A 22,442-nucleotide genomic window follows, 5' to 3' on the forward strand; every position below is an offset into this window, starting at 1 on the left:
TATTCATGTAGTTAATTTGATATAGTATATACAGTATTAAATTTTAGTTATTTAAAGTGCCCATGTTATGAAAAAATCACTTTTTTCTGGGATTTGGTGTGTTATTTTGTGTCTCTGCTGCTTCCACACACATACAAACTTGGAAAAAAACAAAACATCCATGCTGTTTTGATGAGATTTGGTTTCTGAATGTCCTCCATCTTCAGTCTCCGGGTGAGCTGGTCAACATCTGCACGGCTCTCTACGTCACTAGAGACGAGGTGGCTAACCGTAGCACATGCTAGTGCTAGCATGCTAGCTCAATTCTCAATGGCAAAACACTGCTACAACACACTAGTTGACCATAATCTACAAAAGAACTACTAGCATGTCTCACATGAGATGTCTCACTCTGGAGCTAAAGAGCTAAAACTTGTGAGATGTCTCACTCTGTAGTTAAAACAAGTGAGATGTCTCACTCTGGAGCTAAAACTAGTGAAATGTCTCACTCTGGAGCTAAAACAAGTGAGATGTCTCACTCTATAGCTTAAACTATTAAAATGTCTCACTCTGGAGCTAAAACAAGTGAGATGTCTCACTCTGGAGCTAAAACAAGTGAGATGTCTCACTCTATAGCTTAAACTATTAAAATGTCTCACTCTGGTGCTAAAACAAGTGAGATGTCTCACTCTGGAGCTAAAACAAGTGAGTGAGATGTCTCACTCTGTAGTTAAAACAAGTGAGATGTCTCACTCTGTAGTTAAAACAAGTGAGATGTCTCACTCTATAGCTTAAACTATTAAAATGTCTCACTCTGGAGCTAAAACAAGTGAGATGTCTCACTCTGGAGCTAAAACAAGTGAGATGTCTCACTCTGTAGCTTAAACTATTAAAATGTCTCACTCTGTAGTTAAAACTAGTGAGATGTCTCACTCTGGAGCTAAAACAAGTGAGATGTCTCACTCTGGAGCTAAAACAAGTGAGTGAGATGTCTCACTCTGTAGTTAAAACAAGTGAGATGTCTCACTCTGTAGCTAAAACAAGTGAGATGTCTCACTCTGTAGTTAAAACTAGTGAGATGTCTCACTCTGGAGCTAAAACAAGTGAGATGTCTCACTCTGGAGCTAAAACAAGTGAGTGAGATGTCTCACTCTGTAGCTAAAACAAGTGAGATGTCTCACTCTGTAGTTAAAACTAGTGAGATGTCTCACTCTGGAGCTAAAACAGAAACCCAAACACACAGGGTGGAAACAGGATCTGCAGCAATGTGCAGTACAACCAAAATATGTTTTTTGAAAATAAAACCTATTCTGGTACAACCACAAAATACAATTATGAACCTGAAAATGAGCAAAATATGGGCGCTTTAAGATAAAATACAGTTTGATAAAAGGACACCTCTGTTGTATTGCACCGTTTAGATGAATAAAGTTTTTTTTTTTTTTTAGTAATTTGTCTGCAGCTCATTCTGTTAAAACAATCCTGAGAAAATCACTTAACACGATTCACTTAAAATTGTAAAAATCGTATGGAATTGTGACTTGAGTGTGTCTTTCCATCCCTAATGCTCGTGTCTCCTGATGTTCAACATGAGCGTCTCTGTGTCTGTCTCTGTCTCAGGTTGGTACAACCGTCTGTTCATCAACTTCATCCTGCGGAGACACATCTTCTTCTTCATGCTGCAGACGTACTTCCCCACCATGCTGATGGTTGTCCTGTCCTGGGTCTCTTTCTGGATCGACCGGAGGGCCGTCCCTGCCCGGGTCTCTCTGGGTAGTTACATATGTTGACGTGAACCAAAAACTAAAGTCTGAACCCTAGGATTTCATGATTGACTTTGTTGTGACCAGCTTTTTGTGGGAGGGGAGACCCGTGATCTGACCGTGTGAGCATTCATCGGGGTTTCCGCAAGGTCTTAAAAAGTCCTAAAAGTCTAAAAATTCAAAATAAAAATGTGTGGTCTTAACCCTCGTGTCGTCCTCGGGTCAAATTGCCCGTTTCAAATTGTTTTATTTCAGAGATATGGATTTTTTTCAACCAAATTGCCCAAAAATAACATGGATGATTCCATACAACGTTCTTCAGGTAAAATTAATAATTACTTTCATTGAATTTTTTGGGTGTTCAATTAAATCTTTTTGAAGCATTTGAATTCTTTCTTTTTTTCTGAATTCAAAACAGTATCCTGGACTAAACTTTGACATCTGCCAATCTGGGATCCACTCAACATCCTCTGATCTTAACTATTAGTCAAAATAATTCATAATTTCTGCCTTGTTAACTAAAAATGTATGTATAATTTCATATAAATGATTTTTTTTTTACCATGAATTCCAAGAATAAGTGTAAAACCTAATATTAAACCAGCTCAGGTTTTAAAAAAAAGCGGAAAAAGTGACAGATGAATCAGAAAAAAACGTCCAAAACATCTAAAAAAAACACAAAAAAAATTCCATTTTGACCTGGAAGGGCAAGTTCATGGTTGACGGGAAGACAACACGAGGGTTAAGAAGTCTCAAATTCAAGGCGCCTTGATTGAGCGTGCTCCCCATGTACAGAGGCTCAGTCCTGAAAGTCCTAAATTTGCTAAAGAATTGTGTTCTAGGTCTTAAGTAATTTTAAACAGGTCTACATTTTCTCAGTGAAATTCTCCTGCAGCGCAAATGTTGTTTTCATCCCACGGTGTTGAACTTCTTTCTTTCCCTTCTCCAAATATAAATCGCTGCATTCCGACTACATGCAGCTTGTAATGCAGTCGAGTGCAAAGCTGCGCGAGTCTCTTTTGGAACAGATTTTATTCTTCAGCTATAGGAAAGTGCGGGTTTAGCGTTGTTTCCGGACTCTGACATTTGACCATGACCCTTGACACAAAATGTACGTACGTGGTTGGAAAAATCTGGTTTGAGACGTTATTTGTCTTTGAACGTCGATATGAATGATATGTGCTTGTCACAAAGTAATTATAATAGACCTTGGTATAACACGTGACATGACGTGGTATCTACATCACCAAAGTCTTAAAGCCACACTTCCTGTATTGTTCTCTGAAAACGGACACTCCGTATGTTTGTGTTGTGTCTGAAAACAGATGCGCTGTGATGTAGAACCAGATGTGCTGTGATGTAGAACCAGATGTGCTGTGATGTAGAACCAGATGTGCTGTGCTTGCTCTCCTCCTGCAGGTATGACCACGGTGCTGACGATGTCCACCATCATCACCGGAGTGTCCTCCTCTATGCCTCAGGTAACAGCTGTTTGTGAGGGTTCATGAGGCCTTCAGGGGCCCTGGGCCTCTTTACATGTGTTCATGCTCATATGGGCTCTCAGGGTCCTAAAGGTCCTATGACATGCTGCTTTTTGGATGCTTTTATATAGACCTTAGTGGTCCCCTAATACTGTATCTGAAGTCTCTTTTATATAGACCTTAGTGGTCCCCTAATACTGTATCTGAAGTCTCTTTTATATAGACCTTAGTGGTCCCCTAATACTGTATCTGAAGTCTCTTTTATATAGACCTTAGTGGTCCCTAATACTGTATCTGAAGTCTCTTTTATATAGACCTTAGTGGTCCCTAATACTGTATCTGAAGTCTCTTTTATATAGACCTTAGTGGTCCCCAAATACTGTATCTGAAGTCTCTTTATATAGACCTTAGTGGTCCCCTAATACTGTATCTGAAGTCTCTTTTATATAGACCTTAGTGGTCCCCTAATACTGTATCTGAAGTCTCTTTTATATAGACCTTAGTGGTCCCTAATACTGTATCTGAAGTCTCTTTTATATAGACCTTAGTGGTCCCCAATACTGTATCTGAAGTCTCTTTTATATAGACCTTAGTGGTCCCTAATCCTGTTCATTATTCACTTTTGTTCATGTATCTCATACCTGTCATATTCTATTGGAGCTCTGTTGTTCTTCGTCTTTATTGTTTTAACTGCTTTTTAATGTTTTATGTAAAAACAACGTGCTAAAATGGGCCATGCAAATAAAGCTGCCGTGCCTTTTTTTTTTAGATGATTTAGATTTTTCCACGTGGTTGGGGGGTCAGTGAACGTGTCTCCTTGTTGTCCAGGTGTCGTACGTGAAAGCGGTGGACATCTACCTGTGGACCAGCTTCCTGTTTGTCTTCCTGTCTGTGATCGAATACGCAGCAGTGAACTACTGCACCACTCTGGAGGAGATGAGGAAAATGAAGAGGGGGAAGGTCAGAGGCACAGGCGACCACGGGGGGGGGGGGGGGGGGGGGGATGGGACGACTATTACACTACACACCAACACACAGACAACTCAGGGAGGCTTTGGAACTACATATTTAACTTAATGTCTCCTTCTAGTGGACAAACAGAGACATTACAATCTGACATTTTCTGTTTAGGGTTTTCAACGTTTTTTAACTGAGAGAGACAGAGAGGGACCCCCTACTAATAATAATGATAATATGATAATATATACATATATATATATGATAATAAAATGAAGTTGCATATTGAACTGGGCCTACAGTAACGTGTAGGGCGGCCTAAAGCCTTTACACATACCTTATTTCCATGTAATACTAAGCTATTCACACTGCCTAATAATTGCTGGCATGATTTTTTATGAATTATGTTTTAATGTAAAATATACATGTTGCACAGTGAATCCTTAGGATGGACTGTATCTGTGGATGGGTCCCTTGGTGACTACCTAGGCCAGTAAGCCTATTATCAGTGGTGATATATATTTGCTAATAATATGGAAGATTTATGTTTTTAATTTTGGAAAAAACTTTCAAAAATTAACAAACAATTTGGAGGCCCCTTGCACTGACTCTGAGGACCCCCTAGGGGTCCCAGACCCCCTGTTGAACATCCCTGGTTGAGGACATGGAGTATTTTACAGTGATGGAATGTTACTAAGTACATTTACTCATGTGCTGTACTTAAGTACACATTAAGAGTAATTTAATGACACTTGGCTCTGACATCTCTCCATTTGTGCATGAATAGGTCCTGAGTGTGTGTGTGTGTGTGTGTGTGCGTGTGCGTGTGCGTGTGCGTGTGCGTGTGCTGCAGGCCTCTGTGTAGTGATTACTAACAGAGTAATTGTAATTTTCCCCACTGGGGATCAATCAACAGTATAAATTAAATTAAAAATGAATGACATTTGTCTGACAGACAGAGTTAATACTTATTTTACAAATTAAGATTTTACATAGAAAACAGGATGAACTACAAAAAAACATAAGCACTGTAAAATATGAAACAACCTTTTTAGATATATTCTATTTTCATAACGCATATAAACAACCTAAAACTAAAAAACAGACTAAAACGTGAAAGAGAAAAGCTGCAAGACATAAAGTTAAATCAATTACTTGATAAGTTAATTATAAAAAACATTTTCTTTGTCTTATATGAGAGAATGCGTAGCGGCGTGTCCAAACTTTGTGTGCGTGTGTGCGTGTGTGTGTGCGTGTGTGTGCGTGTGCGTGTGGCGTGCGTGTGCGGCGTGTGTGCGTGCGTATGTGCGTGTGTGTGCGTGTGTGCGTGTGTGTGTGCTTGTTGTGCGTGTGTGTGTGGTGTGTGTGCGTGTGTGTGCGTGTGTGTGCGTGTGTGTGTGCTTGTGTGCGTGTGTGTGTGTGTGTGTGCGTGCGTGTGTGTGCGTGTGTTGTGGTGTGTGCGTGCGTGCGTGCTTGTGTGCGTGCGTGTGTGTGCGTGCGTGCAGTGTGTGTGTGTCTGCTGTGCGTCACTGGTGCGTGCAGTATGTGTGCGTATGTCGTGTGCGTGTATGTGCTGTGCTTGTGTGCGGTGTGTGTGTGTGTGTGTTGCGTGTGTGTGTGTGTGTGTGTGAGTTGCGTGTGTGTGTGTGTGTTGCGTGTGTGTGGTGTTTGACAGAACTGTGTAAACCAAATGGAAACGATCCCACTAAAACGTGAAAGAGAAAAGCTGCAAGACATAAAGTTAAATCAATTACTTGATAAGTTAATTATAAAAAACATTTTCTTTGTCTTATATGAGAGAATGCGTAGCGGCGTGTCCAAACTTTGTTGTGGTGTGTGCGTGTGCGGTGTGCGTGCGTGTGCGGGTGTGTGCGTGCGTATGTGCTGTGTGCGTGTGTGGTGTGTGTGGCTTGTGTGCGTGTGTGTGCGTGTGTGTGGTGTGTGCGTGTGTGTGCGTGTGTGCGTGTGTGTGTGCTGTGTGCGTGTGTGTGTGTGTGTGGTGTGTGTGCGTGTGTGTGTGTGGTGTGCGTGCGTGTGCTGCGTGCGTGCTGTGTGTGTGCGTGCGTGCGTGCGTGTGTGTTGGTGTGCGTGCGTGTGCGTGCGTGTGTGCTGCTATGTGTGGTGTGTGCGTATTTGTGTGCGTGTATGTGCGTGTGTTGTGTGCGTGTGTGTGTGTGTGTGCGTGTGGTGTGTGCGTGTGTGTGCGTGTGTGTGTGTGTGTGTGCGTGTGTGTGTGTGTGTTTGACAGAACTGTGTAAACCAAATGGAAACGATCCTCCACAGCTTGATCCGTACCTTCTGTGCTCCAGATCCCGTCCACCTTCGACGCCAGCCAGGCGATGGCCTACGACGGCTGTTTCCACGATAACGACATGGAGCTGACTCCGTTCTCCGGCCGGGCGTCCACCGGGACCTCCGGCCCCCTCGCCACGCCGACCCAGGCCCCGGACATCCAGCCACGCAGGGGACCCGGCTCCGGCGGCAGCGGTCCCTGCGTCAGAACGTGGACCTGTTCGTCAACAACAGCTACGTGATCGACTCGTACTCCCGCGTGGCGTTCCCCATGTCCTACCTGTTCTTCAACGTGGTCTACTGGAGCCTGTACTCCTGATCCAGCACCATAAAACTCTGGGGGGACTCTTGGGGGACTCTGGGCACTACTGGTGCACTACTGGTGCCCAAGTGTTGAGTCAGAGAGCATGCTGGGGGATTCCTCCTCTCCACAGAACTCCACAGACACTTTACTGAATGAACTCTTGATCCCAGGAGCCCCTTCATCTCCAGCTTCATCACTCGTCATCTTCTTCACAAGAGAGATAGAAGCACTCCCGCTCCTCAGAGGAGGAACTCCTAATTGTGCACAGTGTCACCCTGACCTTTGTCTCGTGGGAGTGGGTTGAATCCTGAGACTTGGGGAAGCGATGGTTCCTAATGAGCCACAGGGAAATATACGAAATTAGGATAACGTTTATGTGAAAATGTTCTTTTTTTTACGAATGACGTGAGTGGAGCCAACCAACTACATATAGGCTACTTTAATTTCTTTTCTCATTAAAGTTTTATCTTGTTAATGAGGGTGTGTGTGCTGGGGGGGGGGGGGCATATTATACATGTTTAAACTTGAATTTGCGGGTTTTTAGGGATGTTACAATAAAAAGTAGCCTCACATTATGGCAGTTTTATAAGCTTTGTATGTTGTTTTATGACGTTTTAAATTGATATTTTAAACTTTTTAATTTCTCTTAAAACTGAGGGTGGTGATCTACAGCCTAGCAGGTCATCAAAATAATTCAAATAATTGTCAATTGCTGATTTTAAAAACACACGGCTAACACTTGGTGGGTATTTAATGAGCTGATTTTACATATTTTTGTAGACATGTTACCGTTTGACTAGGTCAACAAAATGATAAATTGAGTTTTCACCACACCCTCGGGCATTTGTTCCAGGTAGTGGATATGTTTTTGTTTTTTTAAGCAGATAACAGTTAATTGTTAAAAATGAATAAGTAAACTGTTAACATTGTGTAACGAAGGGGATTATTTTTAGTGTTCCTGTCAAATTCCCTTTGATTGCTGGGAGATGCGTTTGTAGCCTGATGACTTCAGTATTTCTAAAATCCGGGGGCAAAAAACAACCTGTAATTTAAAATAGTAATATTCAGATTGTAATGAAAACAATTGTACAGTTTCTATGGCAACTACAGAGTGTGCGTACGATTGGAAAAACAACAACGTTAACGGGCGGTTTTTTTCTGAAAGCGAACGAGGACAGAGAGTCCCGCAAACACACCGCAAGAAAAGCCAGAAATCAAGCTCGACTTCAACGCAGCAGGAGGACAGGTGAGTTCCTGAATCACGCTTTTTACAACACAAACTTGAGTTATTTAGGCAAAAGCTCACGTTTTTTTTTTTATCACTCAGAGACGCGGAGTGATACTTGTGCAAAGGATTTCGATGAACCAATCAGATTGTTTGTTATGAGCTACCAGTTTTATAAGCTAGCACAATATTTAGCTTCAGCTAGCCATAACCCAACCGTTAGCATCTTTTTACCGTTATTGTTATCGTTCGATTTGTGAACGTTGGCTAGCTAGCGGTTAGCATGATTAGAAGTTGCTGCTTTTCGCCTGAAATGCCGTTTAAATTCCGGAAAATACGAATTTAACAACTCCGTTAACTTGACTTAGCTAGATACATTTGCGGAAGTGTTTATTGGAGGTGTTTTCTCACCAACTAGCGGTTGCTAAATGCTAACGGTCAAGGTTAATCCAGATTACCAGCCGAGAAGACGGTAACTGACAGGGGAGCTGAAAGGTAAGCTAGCTAGCTAGCTAACGTTAACGTTAAATCAAGGCAGACCTAGCTAGCTAGCTAACGTTGACATCAGTTATAGTTTTCATTTGAGCTAGCTAACTTATATGAATATTTATTAAAGAGACCAGTTTAACTTATACAAAACTATATTACAAATGTCTTTCGGTCGTTTTGAATAGGAAAGAGTCAACCAAGCTCGCCAAGTTTGTTAACCAAATGGCGTTCGGCCGTTAACATCTGTTTATCCGACAGTGAAGTTGTTGACAGACTAACAATTTTGAGGAATTCATACTCTCCCTCGCCCCCAACACCCTTCTCCGTTAACGTTAGGTTAGCTAGCTAGTTATGGTTTCTGTCATTTAAGTTTTAAACTTAGCTAAGGGAGACAACTACATTAAAAAAACACAAGTTTTCAATTTTGTGGTCGCGAAAAATCCCCAAAAAGCTAAGCTGTTGACAGTATTTCTGGAGCAACAAAAATAGATATCCTAAATTCCCTCTGTAAAAACCTAGCTAAGACTCTAATATGTCAACAAAATGAAAGAAGAACTGTGAACTTGGCTCTGTCCAATGTTTACATTTCTGTTTAGCTATGCAAATTAAGCCTAACGCATTTTTTAGCCCTAAGGACAACTTCAAATAGTTTTTTCTGTCCAACCAACAGTTCAAAAAAAGAATAAATCAACTAACTCTATTCACATTTAAGAGCTGGAGTTAGTAAAGTCATTTCAGCTAAGTAAACTATTAACTGCGTTGTGTTAATTGATTAATTTGGTTTTGGTTCCAAGTCATAATACAAACACATTGTGGTGCCCTATTTTGAAATGATTTATTCTTAGAATGGATGTATTCTTGAAATTGTAATGAAACCACTAAGTGAATGAGTTTGTCGGTCGACAGAAAAATGAAATTGATCATTTCTTTTGAAATGTTATTCGATCCTTTTAAATTTTACAAACAAGCTCAAATACCAAGCATTAACTGGTTAAAGTTTGACCAATGTGAGCTTTTTGAATTCATTAGTTTATTTTAGATTTCTCAGCTGTTGGTTAAACTAAGTGAAACATTTGATGCCGCAATTTTCTGGTAAGTTGTGATTTGGATCAGTCTGTAGTTATGACTTTAATTAAAAGGAGTAATGAAATAAGTCATTAGTGATATCTAGTGTCCAACACATCAATGATTATAACTATTATTTACTTAGCAGCAAATCAATGTGCAGTAGTTACCAGTTGAAGTCCTTATTGACTTATCTAGTTGTTGCCGTGTTTCCGTCCTGCCAGCTGGTGTTGTGACTCCTTCTCTCCACTGGTCCCCCTGCCAGTCGCCGTGGTGACCACCGACAGCGCCAGCACTCGTCCCGTTGAGTTGCCCTCGCCGGATTCACATGACGTCAGACCAGAATCCACTGCATCCAGCTGATCTACAGGTGCCGTTAACGCACGGAGCGCTGGGTCCAGGATACTACGTCTTCTACCAGGTACTGCAATATTAACCCTCACTACACGGACACTCCTGTAGTTTTTATGGAAAGTAAAGTACTTCTCTAAATTGACAGAGCTACCCATTGCCAGATACATAATCTCATATAGAATCAACATCACTGTCAAATCTAGATGTGGAAACCACATTTTGTTCATAAAAGTTAAGTCAGTTTTATTTGTATAATCCGAAAATGCACAACAGAAACAGAAAAACAAACAAAAAGTCAGAAAACAACAGAGAAGGGATCCCTGAATCAGGATGGACAGACATAGAATAGATGTAAAGAGGAGATGGAAATAACAATATTCCAAAGTACTTGTTATTAAACGTATAATTTAAAAGAAATACAATTGACCATTAGGACTTTTGGCATTTCCCCTGTTCCGGCCTAGTGGTCCTGCGAGGGGAGGCAGGGAAGAGGTTGTGAGGGTGGAAGCTAAAGTAGTGAGAGCAAAACTGATGTTTAAAGATAAAGGTATCAGTGGGAGGGAAAGACAAGTGAACGCATGGGACGGGAGGAAGGAAGAAGGGGGGTGTCAAAGGGAGAGGGAGGAGTCCACACTGCTGCATTACTTCTCTGTGATTGGTGGCCGCTGGGCCATGTGCTGACCCCTCTCAAACTGTCGCCTAACTAGGGCTCACACACACACACACACACACACACACACACACACACACACACACACACACAAAGTGGTGTGCAGCCTACTGTTGAGTGGCAGGGACATGTGAGCTCCTTCACATTTGCTATTCTGGGCAGGGGAGGGGGAAATGAAGAGGGAAGGGGCGAAGCAAGGGGGAGTAGAGGGTCTTTTCTCTTTCTGCATGTGGCTGAGCCATCGTGAGGAGCTGCTCATGATTTTGTCTCGTGTTGTGTAGGCTCTCAGTGTATGTGGCCATAGCAGTCTTGTGTTTTATTCCCACTTTAGGCCGGAGAAGATGGGGTGCTGCTTTAGTAAAGAGCTCAACCCCGGCTTGCAGAGTGAGAGGAGCAGTCTGTTACAGCCCCCGCTCCACGATGGGCTGAGTGACGTGACAGACCAGGTCAGGCAACACGCTGTGGCTGTAGCTCAGCATGTGTGCTTGGACGAAGAGGAAAAAAATGTGGCAGATGGACTGGCCCAGAGAAAGCTTGCAAAAGATGAGGAAAGACCACCAGAACTGGGCAACAAAGTTTGGACAGAGGTGGCCGTGACCAGCGGGGACAGCACCACGCGGAGTGAGAGAGATCATAAAGCAGCCAGCACTCACGACGAGAAGGGAGCTATAATTATCACAACCAGCACAAATATACATACAAACACGGAGACTGAGGAAGGCATGACCCGTACTGGCATGCCCAGCTGTGGCCCGGCCCCGTATATGGAGGTGCCCACACGGAGTCCAGCCAAACAGAAGATTGTGGAGAATGCCACACTCAGGGCTTTATGGTTCAATAAGCTCCCAGACGGGCACACGTCGAAAAAATGTTGGTCATCTCCCGCCAGATTACCCTCTGCTAACTGCCAGGGCAACGTCCCAGGGAGTGAGGTTTCAGATAACCTGCGGCCGCTGCCACTGGTCAGCGAGTGTCCGGAGACACAGTGGGATTGCCCCAAAGCTGAGCACAACGAGGAAGAAGGTGAGGACGTCTGTGTTGTCACAACAACGCTGGGTCAAGGTTTCGAAACAAGGACCCGGGGCTTCTACAGCATATGTTCTATCGACGCCGGAGACCTTGAATATGACCTCTCCCACAGCCAATCCCAAACAGCTGAAGCAACACACTCGCTGCACACAGCTGAAGCAGAAACAGCTGCTCTGCCCTGCATAGTGGAGTCTCTGGCCTCCGGACAATCGCACGCACAGGCATCCACAGTCTGTGACCAGGAATATGTCACAGAATCTGAAACAACCAGCCAGTCGCATGATGAGGAACCAGCTTTGAGTCATCAGTCTTCCAGCATCCTGTCACAGACACACCCAGAGGGTTCACTCTCAGCAGAGGAGACCTCCTTACCTCATCCTGTTGTAAAGCAGGCTGACCCTTCGTCTGACCCGCTGCCCCTGTCCAGCATTCAAATAAACAGCAAGGAATCACAGGCTTTAACACCAGACGGGACTCCGTTTAAAGATCTGGACTGCCAGACCGCTGCTAAGGACATACATGAATCCATGGATTACATGTTGATGACGTCACATGCAAATGAAAGCACATGTGTTGAGGAGGAGAATAAAAGTGAGACTTCCAGCTCCAGTTCTTCAAAGCTCAAACCGCTGCACGGGGACGAGGTTGTCTTTCCTCTGTGTGGAGGACAGTTTGAGATGGATAAATCCTCGCAACAGACGGAGGCTATTCCCGTTAGTATCTGCAGAGGCCTTAGTGAGGAGGCAGATGTTGGTTACACCTGCACAGCAGATAAGACTCTCAATGAGGTGTCCTCAGTTTCCACCATCTTAGCTGTGTCGTCACTGCCCATTGAACTGACGGCCTTCTCCTGCCACACAGACATGACTCCTCTCTCGGACTTTAAAACCACATTTCACCACTGCGACTTCATAATGTCTGACAAATTAGATATAAATTCAAACGATCCAACATTTGAATTGAGCAGCAGTAAGCCTCCAAGTCAAGATGTTGTAGAACCACCTGAGTTGGAGCATAGAGATGACTGTGACAAACAGCGTGACAGTTTTGATTTGAAAACTAAAGGTGCCCTGACGTTGGAAGAGCCTCTTCAGGATGCCTTTATGAGTGGAGATGACAGACAGGCAGTCAAAGAACCAGAAGTCTGTCAGAACAGCAAACCTTTTGAAAGAGGGGATGTTACACATATGTTACCTGAAATGGCTCAAAACACCTCTCGCCTAGATACAAGGACGGCTGTAAATGCAAGTATCACTCTTCATGGCCTGGAAGATCTAAGTCTCGGTCCTCTCACACAGCCTCCTACTGCTGAAAGTGAGCTTTCTGTTACTGCTTCCTTCACTCCACCTCCGTCTTCCTCATCTCTGTGCACGCCTCCTGTGGAAGGTAAGCATCGTTTCTGTCCAGAAACTGAAGCTAATTCTGCTGAGAGTGAATGCAGACATATCCATTTGGAGGACAATCCGCCAGAGAAAGTATTTATTCATGCATGTGAGGAAGGAAAAAAAACGACAGCTGCACAGGGGACTCAGATTGATTCCCCAGTCAAGCATGAATCTGCAGATACAATAGAACAGCCTCAAACAGCATCTGAACCCCCGGTAGTATTAAGCTCCAGTGATTCCTCTGACTGTATGAACCCTAACGTTGACATCGGCCTGCCAAATTACACTGCTAAATGTTTACCTCAAGCTGGAGATTCATCAAATGAAATTCATTTAGAGGAGATCAATGGGATACAGATCCACATCTCACAGGGAGAGATGTCTGCACTTGACAGTGATATTCTTCCAGAAACTATTTCTGCTACGGGCTCACCACCCCAAGGCTTGGAGGTCGGTACCGGCATTTGTGATGACTCTTATGTGATTCCTCATGACTTCAGCTGCCCGGATGACAAAGCCTCGGTTTTGGACTGCCATGAGGACATGATCCCTGTGGACCCAGCACAGATTGATGTTTATGCCTCAACTCCGTCATACGAGATCCACTTCCTAGGACATGAACCTCCTGCTACTGCCGAGGAGGGGGAGAGGGAGGGAGGGATGAGAGAGATGGTGTCTGAGCTGCTGGGAGAGGATGCAGACTCCTCTGTCTGCCTCCTCTATCCCCACCCCTGGATCAAACTGGGTCTGGAGGATAGCTGTGGGGGGTGGGCTCAGGGCGGGTCTGTTGCTGAGCCCTGCCCGGGAGAGAGCAAGCCGGGTGCTGACGTAGAGCAGATCCCAGCCCTGGTCTCAGAGCTCCAGCCGTCTATGGCTCTGCTGGGAGCTTACCCCTACAGCACAGTGATGCCTCAGGGACGCTGTGTGTGGGACTGGCACACAGATTGCACTCAGTCTGTAAGTGTTCGCTTAACTTGTGAGACAATTGGGTTCAGTGAAAGAATTCAGTTTAATGTCTCATGCATGAAAGTAAAAACAGTATTTCTTTTGATGTGATTCTGTGGCTGGGCAGCAAGCAGAGTCTTCAATACTCCTTTTTATAAAGATGTTACAAAACGAGTGTTCATTGTTCAAACAGGCGGCCTTGTTACACAGTCAGTTTTGTACAATTTAGATAGAACAATGAAATGTGTTATATTGCAAGTACATATACCTATATAATAACAGCGTTGATATAACAAAGGTAAGTTAACTCAGATTCAGAGGGTCTGTTGTAGATGAAATTTAACAGGTGGATGAAGTATAAAGTGGAATCAGCTGTGATTTTCATATGAGTATGAATCTTTAAGATGTTTTCTTCTGCATTATTGCTTTAACATTGAGTGAGAGGAAATAGCATTTAGTTTGCATTTTAGGTAGAATCTGATTCAACGAAAGATGCTAGAGAACGTCTTCTGTCTTGATGTTAAACACCTGAACACACAAGCTAGTGTCTGATATCTTATCTGCTACTGTTAATATCAATTTGTTCTTTCAAAATAACTTGCGTTTTCATAATAAGCTGACTTGAATTTTAATATTAGATTAATTTTGTAAAAACTGTTTTTTTGTTTCAGGAACCTGTTGCTGCTCCAAGCCTTAACCCTAATGCTGAGGTATGGACCAATCACGTCCCTGGCCCCGCCTACCTGCAGGCTCATGAGCCATGGCTGCAATTCCCCAGCGATCCGACCAATCAGGAAGGTAGGCTGGAGTTACTTAGGGACTGGACCACAGATTTACAATAATGAGTTATTTTCTGATGAAGAGTTTATAATTTTAATTCTTTGAGCAACACAAAAACAACTTGCTGAATTGAACGAATATAACTGTCTGCAAAGCAAATATTGGTTATGGCTTGGTGGTGAGATGCCTTGTGGTTGATTTGTAGGATACGGGTCAGACTTCCAGCTGGAGAACGTGGGCCTGGCTGAGGTTGTGGTTGAAGCAGATCCCAACAGACCAGAGTACCAGACGCCGTCTGCCGAAGCTTCACTAGTTAATGGAGAGCCCGTTGACCCACCTGTTACAGGTAGCAGTCCAGTTTAGGTGTTTTCTGTTTTTCATGTTTCACCACAATAAAATGAACTTGAGTTGGTGTTGCTTTTAAAGCATTGACTTTGTGGTCATGACTTTGATTTCAGATGAGACTAGAGAAGAGCTGAGGACCGTTTTGGAGTCCTGCCTGACCAGGTAACAAGTCACCACTTCTTTTGAAAAGTTATGTCATCAAATATTAATATGATCACTGACTGTGGTTATTGTACGCCACAACATGTCAATGCCTTATAGAACTGTACAAATACCAAATTGGGTTTGGTACGATGTTTAGTAGTCTAGCTGTCATTGTGCACAATTATTTGACCTCCTGCCCATTTTTCCTTGTGTGTGTGGGGGTGCGGGTGGTCGTGTGGTCGGCCACACGTGCAATAAGTCAAAACCGCTGGTTACCTCTCCAAACATTCCTCGATAGATACTGTTTTTACAAGCCCTTCTGTCCCTCCTCAGGGAGCACCTTGGCAACGACCTGTACCTTAATTCTCAGATGGACAGCGACCAGTATGTTCCCATCGCAACTCTGGCCAGCCTCGACAAGATCAAGAGGATCAGCACGGACCTGGACCTCATCTCCGACATTTTGAAATGTGAGTGTTAAAATCTGCATTTCTGATTGAGGTTTTATTCAGGGTGAACATTTGACCACTAGCCAAATGTTGGCCATCTCATGCTGCGGGGTATGGATTCAGAATGAGTCTAGTCCGGAGTTATTGGTTTTTAGTGATAATACTTTTTATGTACATGGACAGGTCTGTTAAGCCCCGTTCTGACCAAAGATCTCCATAACAACGCCTCTTTGTATTTCTGTTCTAACTTCTGACTTTTAGGCTTTTTTGTAGCTGGATATATCATTTGTTTCGTCTAAATATAAATGTGCATAACATTAGTAATCTTAAGGCGCTTGCTTACAGTTGCATTTCTGGTGATGACTCGGCAAAAACAACTCTTTATTTCTCTGATTCACTGCTATGTTTAAACACCGCTGAGCGCTCCCTCTCTTTAGTCACTCTCTAGCTCGCTCCACCAGATAAAGTTACGTGCTTTTGGGCGGTCTTGAGGCTCCATCTGAAACTTTGCCATTACGACAAGCTATTTGGAACATAAACATAAAATGGACATAACAAACATAAAATTAATATCGTTTATAGCTGACTTTACCAGCTGACTTCTCTCGTGGCTGTTGGCACGCCACGTCCCTTACGTTCTAAAACAAGCCTCTGCGACTTGAACACCATCAGCTGGTGTGAGCTGAGACGGGCCGGCTCAGACCGCCTTCTAAAACGGTTCCGTCTCATCGCGAATCTTTGGTCTTAACTTAAGGAAAAATTAAGGAATGATTGTTAGATTTCCATTACTGCAAATACTTTGGACTGTCTGTCTGTCTGTCTCTGTTTGTTTGTCTGTTTGTCTGTCTGGTTGTGTGTCTGTCTCTGTTTGTCTGTCTGTCTGTCTCTGTCTGTCTGTCTGTCTGTCTGTCTGTCTGTCTGTTTGTCTGTCTGTCTGTCTGTCTGTCTGTCTGTCTGTCTGTCTGTCCTTTTTAATGATACAATCCCATCATCAAACAACTCAAGAAATATTTGAACGTTTAGACTGATAAATGTGGGTTATTGTTGTCCTGAAACATTCTCTTCTCTCATTGGCTGGCAGCGCTGCCGCTGGTCCAGGTGGCTCCTTGTGGACAAAAGGTCCGGCCCAGTCAGAGTCGATGTGTCGTCATCCTGCGTGAGATCCCCGACACCACACCCAAGGAGGCAAGAACCTCACCTCCTAGAAAACAACTACATTTGTTTATAGATCTAGATGATTGTCATGACGCTTTTGTCACTGTCAGCAGATGTCCTATTGATCAAGCTAGGAAAACGCAGGGGTTTTATAAAGGTAAAGTGTGTATTTGACAGCTCTGGTTTGTTTGATATTACTGTTGTACTGCAGGAGGTGGAGGCTCTCTTTGACGGGGAAAACATTCCCGAGTTCCTGAGCTGTGAGTTTGTGAGCAACGATAACTGGTTCATCACTTTCAAATCGGAAACTGACGCACAACAGGTAACACACAGCCAAATACATTGTGATCTTATTATTTCTAATCACTAAAGTGATGCTTTTGTTAGTAGTTGGTGGTGGTTTAGACATTTTTATGGGAACAGACTACACGGCAACGGGAAGACTATTAAACAGTGTCGTTTGTATGATTTTGAAAAGACTCAGAACATTGCGTTACTGTCTCTGTGCACGTCATTAGGCCTACAAGTACCTCAGAGAAGAGGTTCGAGAGTTTAAGGGAAAGCCGATCATGGTGAGGATAAAAGCCAAAACCATGGCAGTCACTTCCTTCGCTCCAAAAAATGGCTACCGACCCCCTCAGCTGGACCAGTGCGGCAATCCTTATGGCTCCTACTTCCCCCCAGGCAGCTACCAGCAGCCCTGCCCCACCCAGCAGCTGTATGATTTCACCAATGACGTGTGGGCTGCGGCAGGATACCAAGAATGTGCTGATGTGAGTCCTTTTCTTTGTGGAAATTGTATGACATGAAGTTGTAGGCTTTAATATTGCATTGACCTCGGACAAAGTAAGGATACTCCTTGTTTAACTCAGTTTAGGAGACACGGTTGCTGGTCATGGTAAGTTGAACGTGTTGGTTAATTTAGCTGTTGTCTTTCATCCGCAGCATCAAACCATGATGAATGACTTTATAAATGGATTCTCCAACTTCAAACCTCATAACGCACACAGGTCAAGGTAGATAATCAACAAATTGGTAACCGTTACAAGAAATAAACCTGTTAGAGTCATCATACTTGTAATGACGTGTTATGTCAGTCTGTTGTTGGTGTAAATATGCTCTTACTGGCATTCGTGATTAATTACTTCCAGGAGAGGCTCAAGGTGGTCAAATTCTGACCGTTGGCAGTCCAATCTGAATGATTCCTCCCAGTCATCAGAGCCAGCACCAGTGGAGGGCTCCTCTTCTCTGTCGAGGCCGGGTCGAGGACGGTCGCGGGGAAACCCGCGTCGTCCGAGCAGAGGTGGACGGAGCGAGCCCACTTCTGATCGGGGAAGGTAACACACCTCAACCCAAAGTCTCAAGTATGGCTGTAAAGTCTGATACTCATATGACAACTACCATAGGTCCTTCTAACGAGTGACGTTTGTGATAACCTGTTGTAGTTATTATTTTTTAATTCAGTCATATTATCCTGCCACTATCAGGACAACTGAGGGATCATATTAATATCTCATGCTGTTGATGGACATAGTTTGATTTCATCCCTGTAGTTTGGTTGGTTTGACCTCGTACAACACAGTGGTGAATCAGTAGTAACGGGGTGAAAAAGCTAAATCTACTTTGACAAAATCTGTTGCTGGACCAGAGGCCTGCACCAAAGGTTCAACTGAAAGCTTTCACACCAGCCCAAACGGACCAAACCAAGCGGGCAAAGCAACAGAATTCAAAAAAATGTATTTGAACGGGACCAAACAGTGTGGAGCCACCGATACATGAAAATCAAACTCCAGCCAAGAAAATGAAGTGTGGGATGAACCTACTTTTGAAAGCAGGGAAATTAGTCCATAGCAGCATCAAAGGTAACAAGAGTCAGCTAGAAAATAAGCAAAAATGTGATCCCACAAATAGAAAAGAAAATAAGCAGGGAAACGGTAGAGCCACCAAGCTATAAGAGCGCTACCCGGTTAAATTCACTGTTAATGACAGTGAAGAAGGTTTGCTCTGAGAGGCAGCACCTACACATAATGACAGTTCTTTAAAGGTGCACACACGTTTTAGCTTACAGTATGTCGAGTGACCCTTTAATGCAGAAGTATGAATCAGCTTGGACTCTGAGCTGCTGTAACATCGCTGCTCCGCTGTGTCTCTGAAGGAGAGGAAACTTCAGCCAGAGGAGGAGAGAGAACCCGAGGTCCTGGGACAAATCTGCAGGAAACAGTCATGTAAGTATCGAGAGAACGGTACATGTATGTGTTTGCAAAGTTCACTTTGTTGTGTACTGACTGTGTGTGTGTGTGTGTGTGTGTGTGTGTGTGTGTGTGTGTGTGTGTGTGTGTGTGTGTGTGTGTGTGTGTGTGTGTGTGTGTGTGTGGTGTGTGTGTGTGTGTGTGTGTGTGTGTGTGGTGTGTGTGTGTGTGTGTGTGTGTGTGTGTGTGTGTGTGTGTGTGTAGACTGCACAAAGTCAGACGCCTCCTCGTCAACCGTCTCCTCCTCCTGAGCTCGGCCTGACGAGCTTTCCTCCTCTTCCTCCGGCTAAGATTGCCATGGCAACGGTACATGCTGCTAACGGCAACGTCAAGGTGACCAAGTCTCTCTTTTTGTCTGACTCTCAACACACACACACACACACACACCTTTTGACTCTGCAACAGTCTCATCTTGTAGTTTTAAACCCAGACTGTATGAGCCCAGGACTTTGGTCTCTCTCTTGTTTCCTGTTCTTCAGATTCCAGTCAAAACCAGCAGCCTGTGTGAATCGGTGCCAACAAAGTCTCAGGAGCCCCAACCGATCTCCGAGCAGTAAGTAACTCTGAGACAGCAGCTGGACGATGATTTACCTCTGCATTAGACTCTGCATCTGGCTACTTCTATTTTTGCATTCTCTCACTGACACGATCACATCCACAGCACAAGCTTCTTTGATGTGTTGTTCTTTCTTTTGCTCGCCTCGCCCGCAACATATTTCCCGTGTAGACTTTCATCAGTTTCCCAGTTGTCACGGGGCCAGCCTGCCGGGAGCTGTGTGTAGTGAGTGTGTTCTGCTCGTCCCTGCAGGAATGTGGAGGAGCGTGCGGAGACGACCGGCGAGGCCAGACCAGCTCAGCTTACACAGGAACCAGTCGCAGTAAGACCTGTTCATGGTGTTGAAGTGTTTCTTCTATTTTCATTTGAGAACCACTCTGCTTGAAGTAGCAGATTTCAGTCTGAACTGTATTGTTGGCGGTGTGTTTTTAAACACCTTGGAGTTGAACTGAAGCATCAAAGAAAGGATTCCGGTACATTTAATAGTAATAATCAGATTTACTGTATGTTACATTTTGACCTCTGACCTTATGTAAGATTCTTTATGAGTATAAAAAATAGGACAAATATGAAATAACAACTGTTATCTTGTGAAATTTACAAGCATGTGCCCTGTTGGTTTTGGAGCTTGAAGCCAAAAATAATGGAAAGGTCAGATGATGACAAGGTAAAAGTCCTCTCTGGCCCCAGTGTGTTGATAGAGAGGATCATTAGATATCAGATCTGTTTGATGAGCACTGTGTTTGAAAGGCATTCATGTGCAGGAGAGGAAAGGTGCGAGAGCCTCTGACACCATCTTGTTCTCTGATTGGCCAGGAGTCCAAGAGGCCGAGCTACGCCCAGATCTGCCAGAGAATATCGTCCAATGAGCCGGTGCCACCCGCCGACCTCGCCCCTTCAGAGGCAGCGCAGGTCCCAAGTTTTCCGGGCCAGGCATCCAAACCAGATGGGTTGCCACAGTAGTCAAATTGGGTGGGGGGGGGGGGGGGGGGCAATTCCTTTGTCTTCTGGGTGTGATATAAGCTGAAATCATTGTACTGTGTCTTATCACACAAACCTGCTGCACGTTTTCTGTGAGTAATAGTCTGTGTGTAGATAGGGTGTGGCATCAACCAAACCAAGCCTTTAAATCAACTAGAGTTAGGTCTGGATAGGGGGGGGGGGGGGACTGCTGGTGGTTGGTTCGGGACAGGATGAGCTCGTGTTGGTCTGAGGTCGCCAACCTCTCAGGATGTTTATGCCAGTTTTTAGAGCGGAAGCTGGAAATTATCTGTAAATGTTGATCTGCAACTTTACGTTTTTAGTTTTATTTCTTGGTTTGTAGTTCAGATGAGTTTGAGAACCAGGTTCTGATTTGGTCTTGTTTTGCTGATGGCTCTTCTTTTCCTGCCGTGGTGTGTGTGTGTGTGTGGTGTGTGTGTGTGTGTGTGTGTGTGTGTGTGTGTGTGTGTGTGTGTGTGTGTGTGTGTGGTGTGTGTGTGTGTGTGTGTGTGTGTGTGTGTGTGTGTGTGGTGTGTGTGTTTTTTCTCTGTACAGGATGTTCCACCATGAGTTTATTATATATGAGTTTATTATTTTTCATACATCTGTGTTATTCTTTAGTCTACAGGGCCGCTGTGGGCACACATGATGCTGTTTCATTAAATATTAGCACTAGTCACCAAGTTTGTTTCCCTTGGCAGACGCTGGTGTGTATCCCAGTGTGTACTAGTGAGTTCTGGTAGGATCCGACCTGTCTTGATTTGATCTTGGAATCAAATTGAACTTACAAAGCACTGAATATCTCCACCTTGTCTCTGCACGACTTTTTAATTTCATTTTAAATTTAATTTAAGTCCTATTTTTATTTTACGTTGGATCTGAGTGTGTTTTGTGTGTTAAATCTTTAGTCTCTCCTGTGTTAAGTGTACCGCCGTGTCACAGCGTCCAGTGTTTTGGACACAGGGAGGCTCGGTTCAGGTCTGGCTGGGTGGAGCCGTTACTCAGTGTCTGTAGACGAGCTGCGTTTCAGCACCGCCATCTTGAGCTGCACTGATTCCAACGGTCCTTTGTTTAAAATACACAATTTTAAATGTAAAACAGTTGTCCTGGAGAAAGAGCAGGCGTAGTTGTGGCACGTGTTACTTTGTCTGTACAGATGTACATATTACTGAACAAATATTAAAGTGCCTTTCAAGTTAAAATGATTACTTTGTGTTTTTATATATGTTGATTCAAAGCTAATCAGTCTGATTAATCCAAGCTTGTCTTCACCAGACCAATGCTGTTTTTCTTCATTTAAGCTTTAGCATCTTTCACAACATCCTCCGCTGGGAACTTCTGCTGCAGCATCACACACACACACACCAATGTCTTCTGTCTCTTGGTTGTGGTTCCATCTTAAAACCAGCAGATGGCAGATGAGTCCCATTAGAGCAGGCACTTCTCCATTACGTGGCCCCAGAACTTCTTATTAAGGATGATTTGATTCCTGGAAGGCTAGAGGCCTAATGAATGGGATGAATAATACTAATGAAATACACTGTGTTAGAGGGACAAAACGATGATCACGTATATGTGTCACTGCCACATTAGGCTCGGTCCATCATACTGGACTCAATTAAAAGGCTACTTGACCTTTTGATATTAATAACATTGTTTGTTGATGTTAAATTTCCACATGCAGATGTTGAATAAAGAATGACCACATTTAAAGGCAAAGGCCAGAGCAATGGAGAAGACGGGCAATCTGTGAAACGGGAGGACGTCACTGACCCAACCCGCCTAATTAATACAGCCGGGCAAACCGCGTTTGGCTTCGACAGATAAGATAAATCTGCGGTGTTC

At 43.8% G+C, this 22,442-nt stretch overlaps 2 protein-coding genes across 3 annotated transcripts in view; both read left to right on the top strand.

Annotated features, from left to right (window-relative positions):
* LOC116672618 (gamma-aminobutyric acid receptor subunit rho-3) overlaps positions 1–7,632 on the top strand; it is a 30,662-nt gene extending 23,030 nt beyond the window's left edge. The window contains 5 exon segments of the mRNA XM_032504545.1: positions 1,600–1,752; positions 3,162–3,223; positions 4,052–4,183; positions 6,490–6,637; positions 6,640–7,632. Coding sequence (XP_032360436.1) covers positions 1,600–1,752; positions 3,162–3,223; positions 4,052–4,183; positions 6,490–6,637; positions 6,640–6,791 — 647 coding nt within the window. The 3' untranslated portion in view covers positions 6,792–7,632.
* A 267-nt stretch (positions 7,633–7,899) lies between these two features.
* Positions 7,900–21,802, top strand: LOC116672602 (uncharacterized). Of its 2 annotated transcripts, XM_032504518.1 has the most exons (19): positions 7,900–8,022; positions 9,780–9,976; positions 10,911–12,639; positions 12,691–13,950; positions 14,610–14,736; positions 14,924–15,064; positions 15,177–15,225; positions 15,541–15,677; positions 16,738–16,841; positions 17,023–17,133; positions 17,330–17,584; positions 17,757–17,827; positions 17,963–18,148; positions 18,967–19,036; positions 19,265–19,393; positions 19,540–19,613; positions 19,869–19,938; positions 20,433–20,588; positions 20,628–21,802. In XM_032504518.1, the coding sequence occupies exons 3-18, from the start codon at positions 10,921–10,923 to the stop codon at positions 20,577–20,579; spliced, it is 4,650 nt and encodes a 1,549-aa protein (XP_032360409.1). In that variant the 5' UTR covers positions 7,900–8,022; positions 9,780–9,976; positions 10,911–10,920; the 3' UTR covers positions 20,580–20,588; positions 20,628–21,802. The 2 variants fall into 2 exon arrangements, with proteins under 2 accessions (XP_032360409.1, XP_032360408.1); XM_032504517.1 differs by lacking the exon at positions 7,900–8,022 and adding an exon at positions 8,057–8,496 and having other exon boundaries at positions 10,911–13,950.
* The last annotated feature ends 640 nt before the right edge of the window (positions 21,803–22,442 follow it).

This window comes from Etheostoma spectabile, chromosome 22 (assembly GCF_008692095.1).
Source record: "Etheostoma spectabile isolate EspeVRDwgs_2016 chromosome 22, UIUC_Espe_1.0, whole genome shotgun sequence".
NCBI lineage: Eukaryota > Metazoa > Chordata > Actinopteri > Perciformes > Percidae > Etheostoma > Etheostoma spectabile.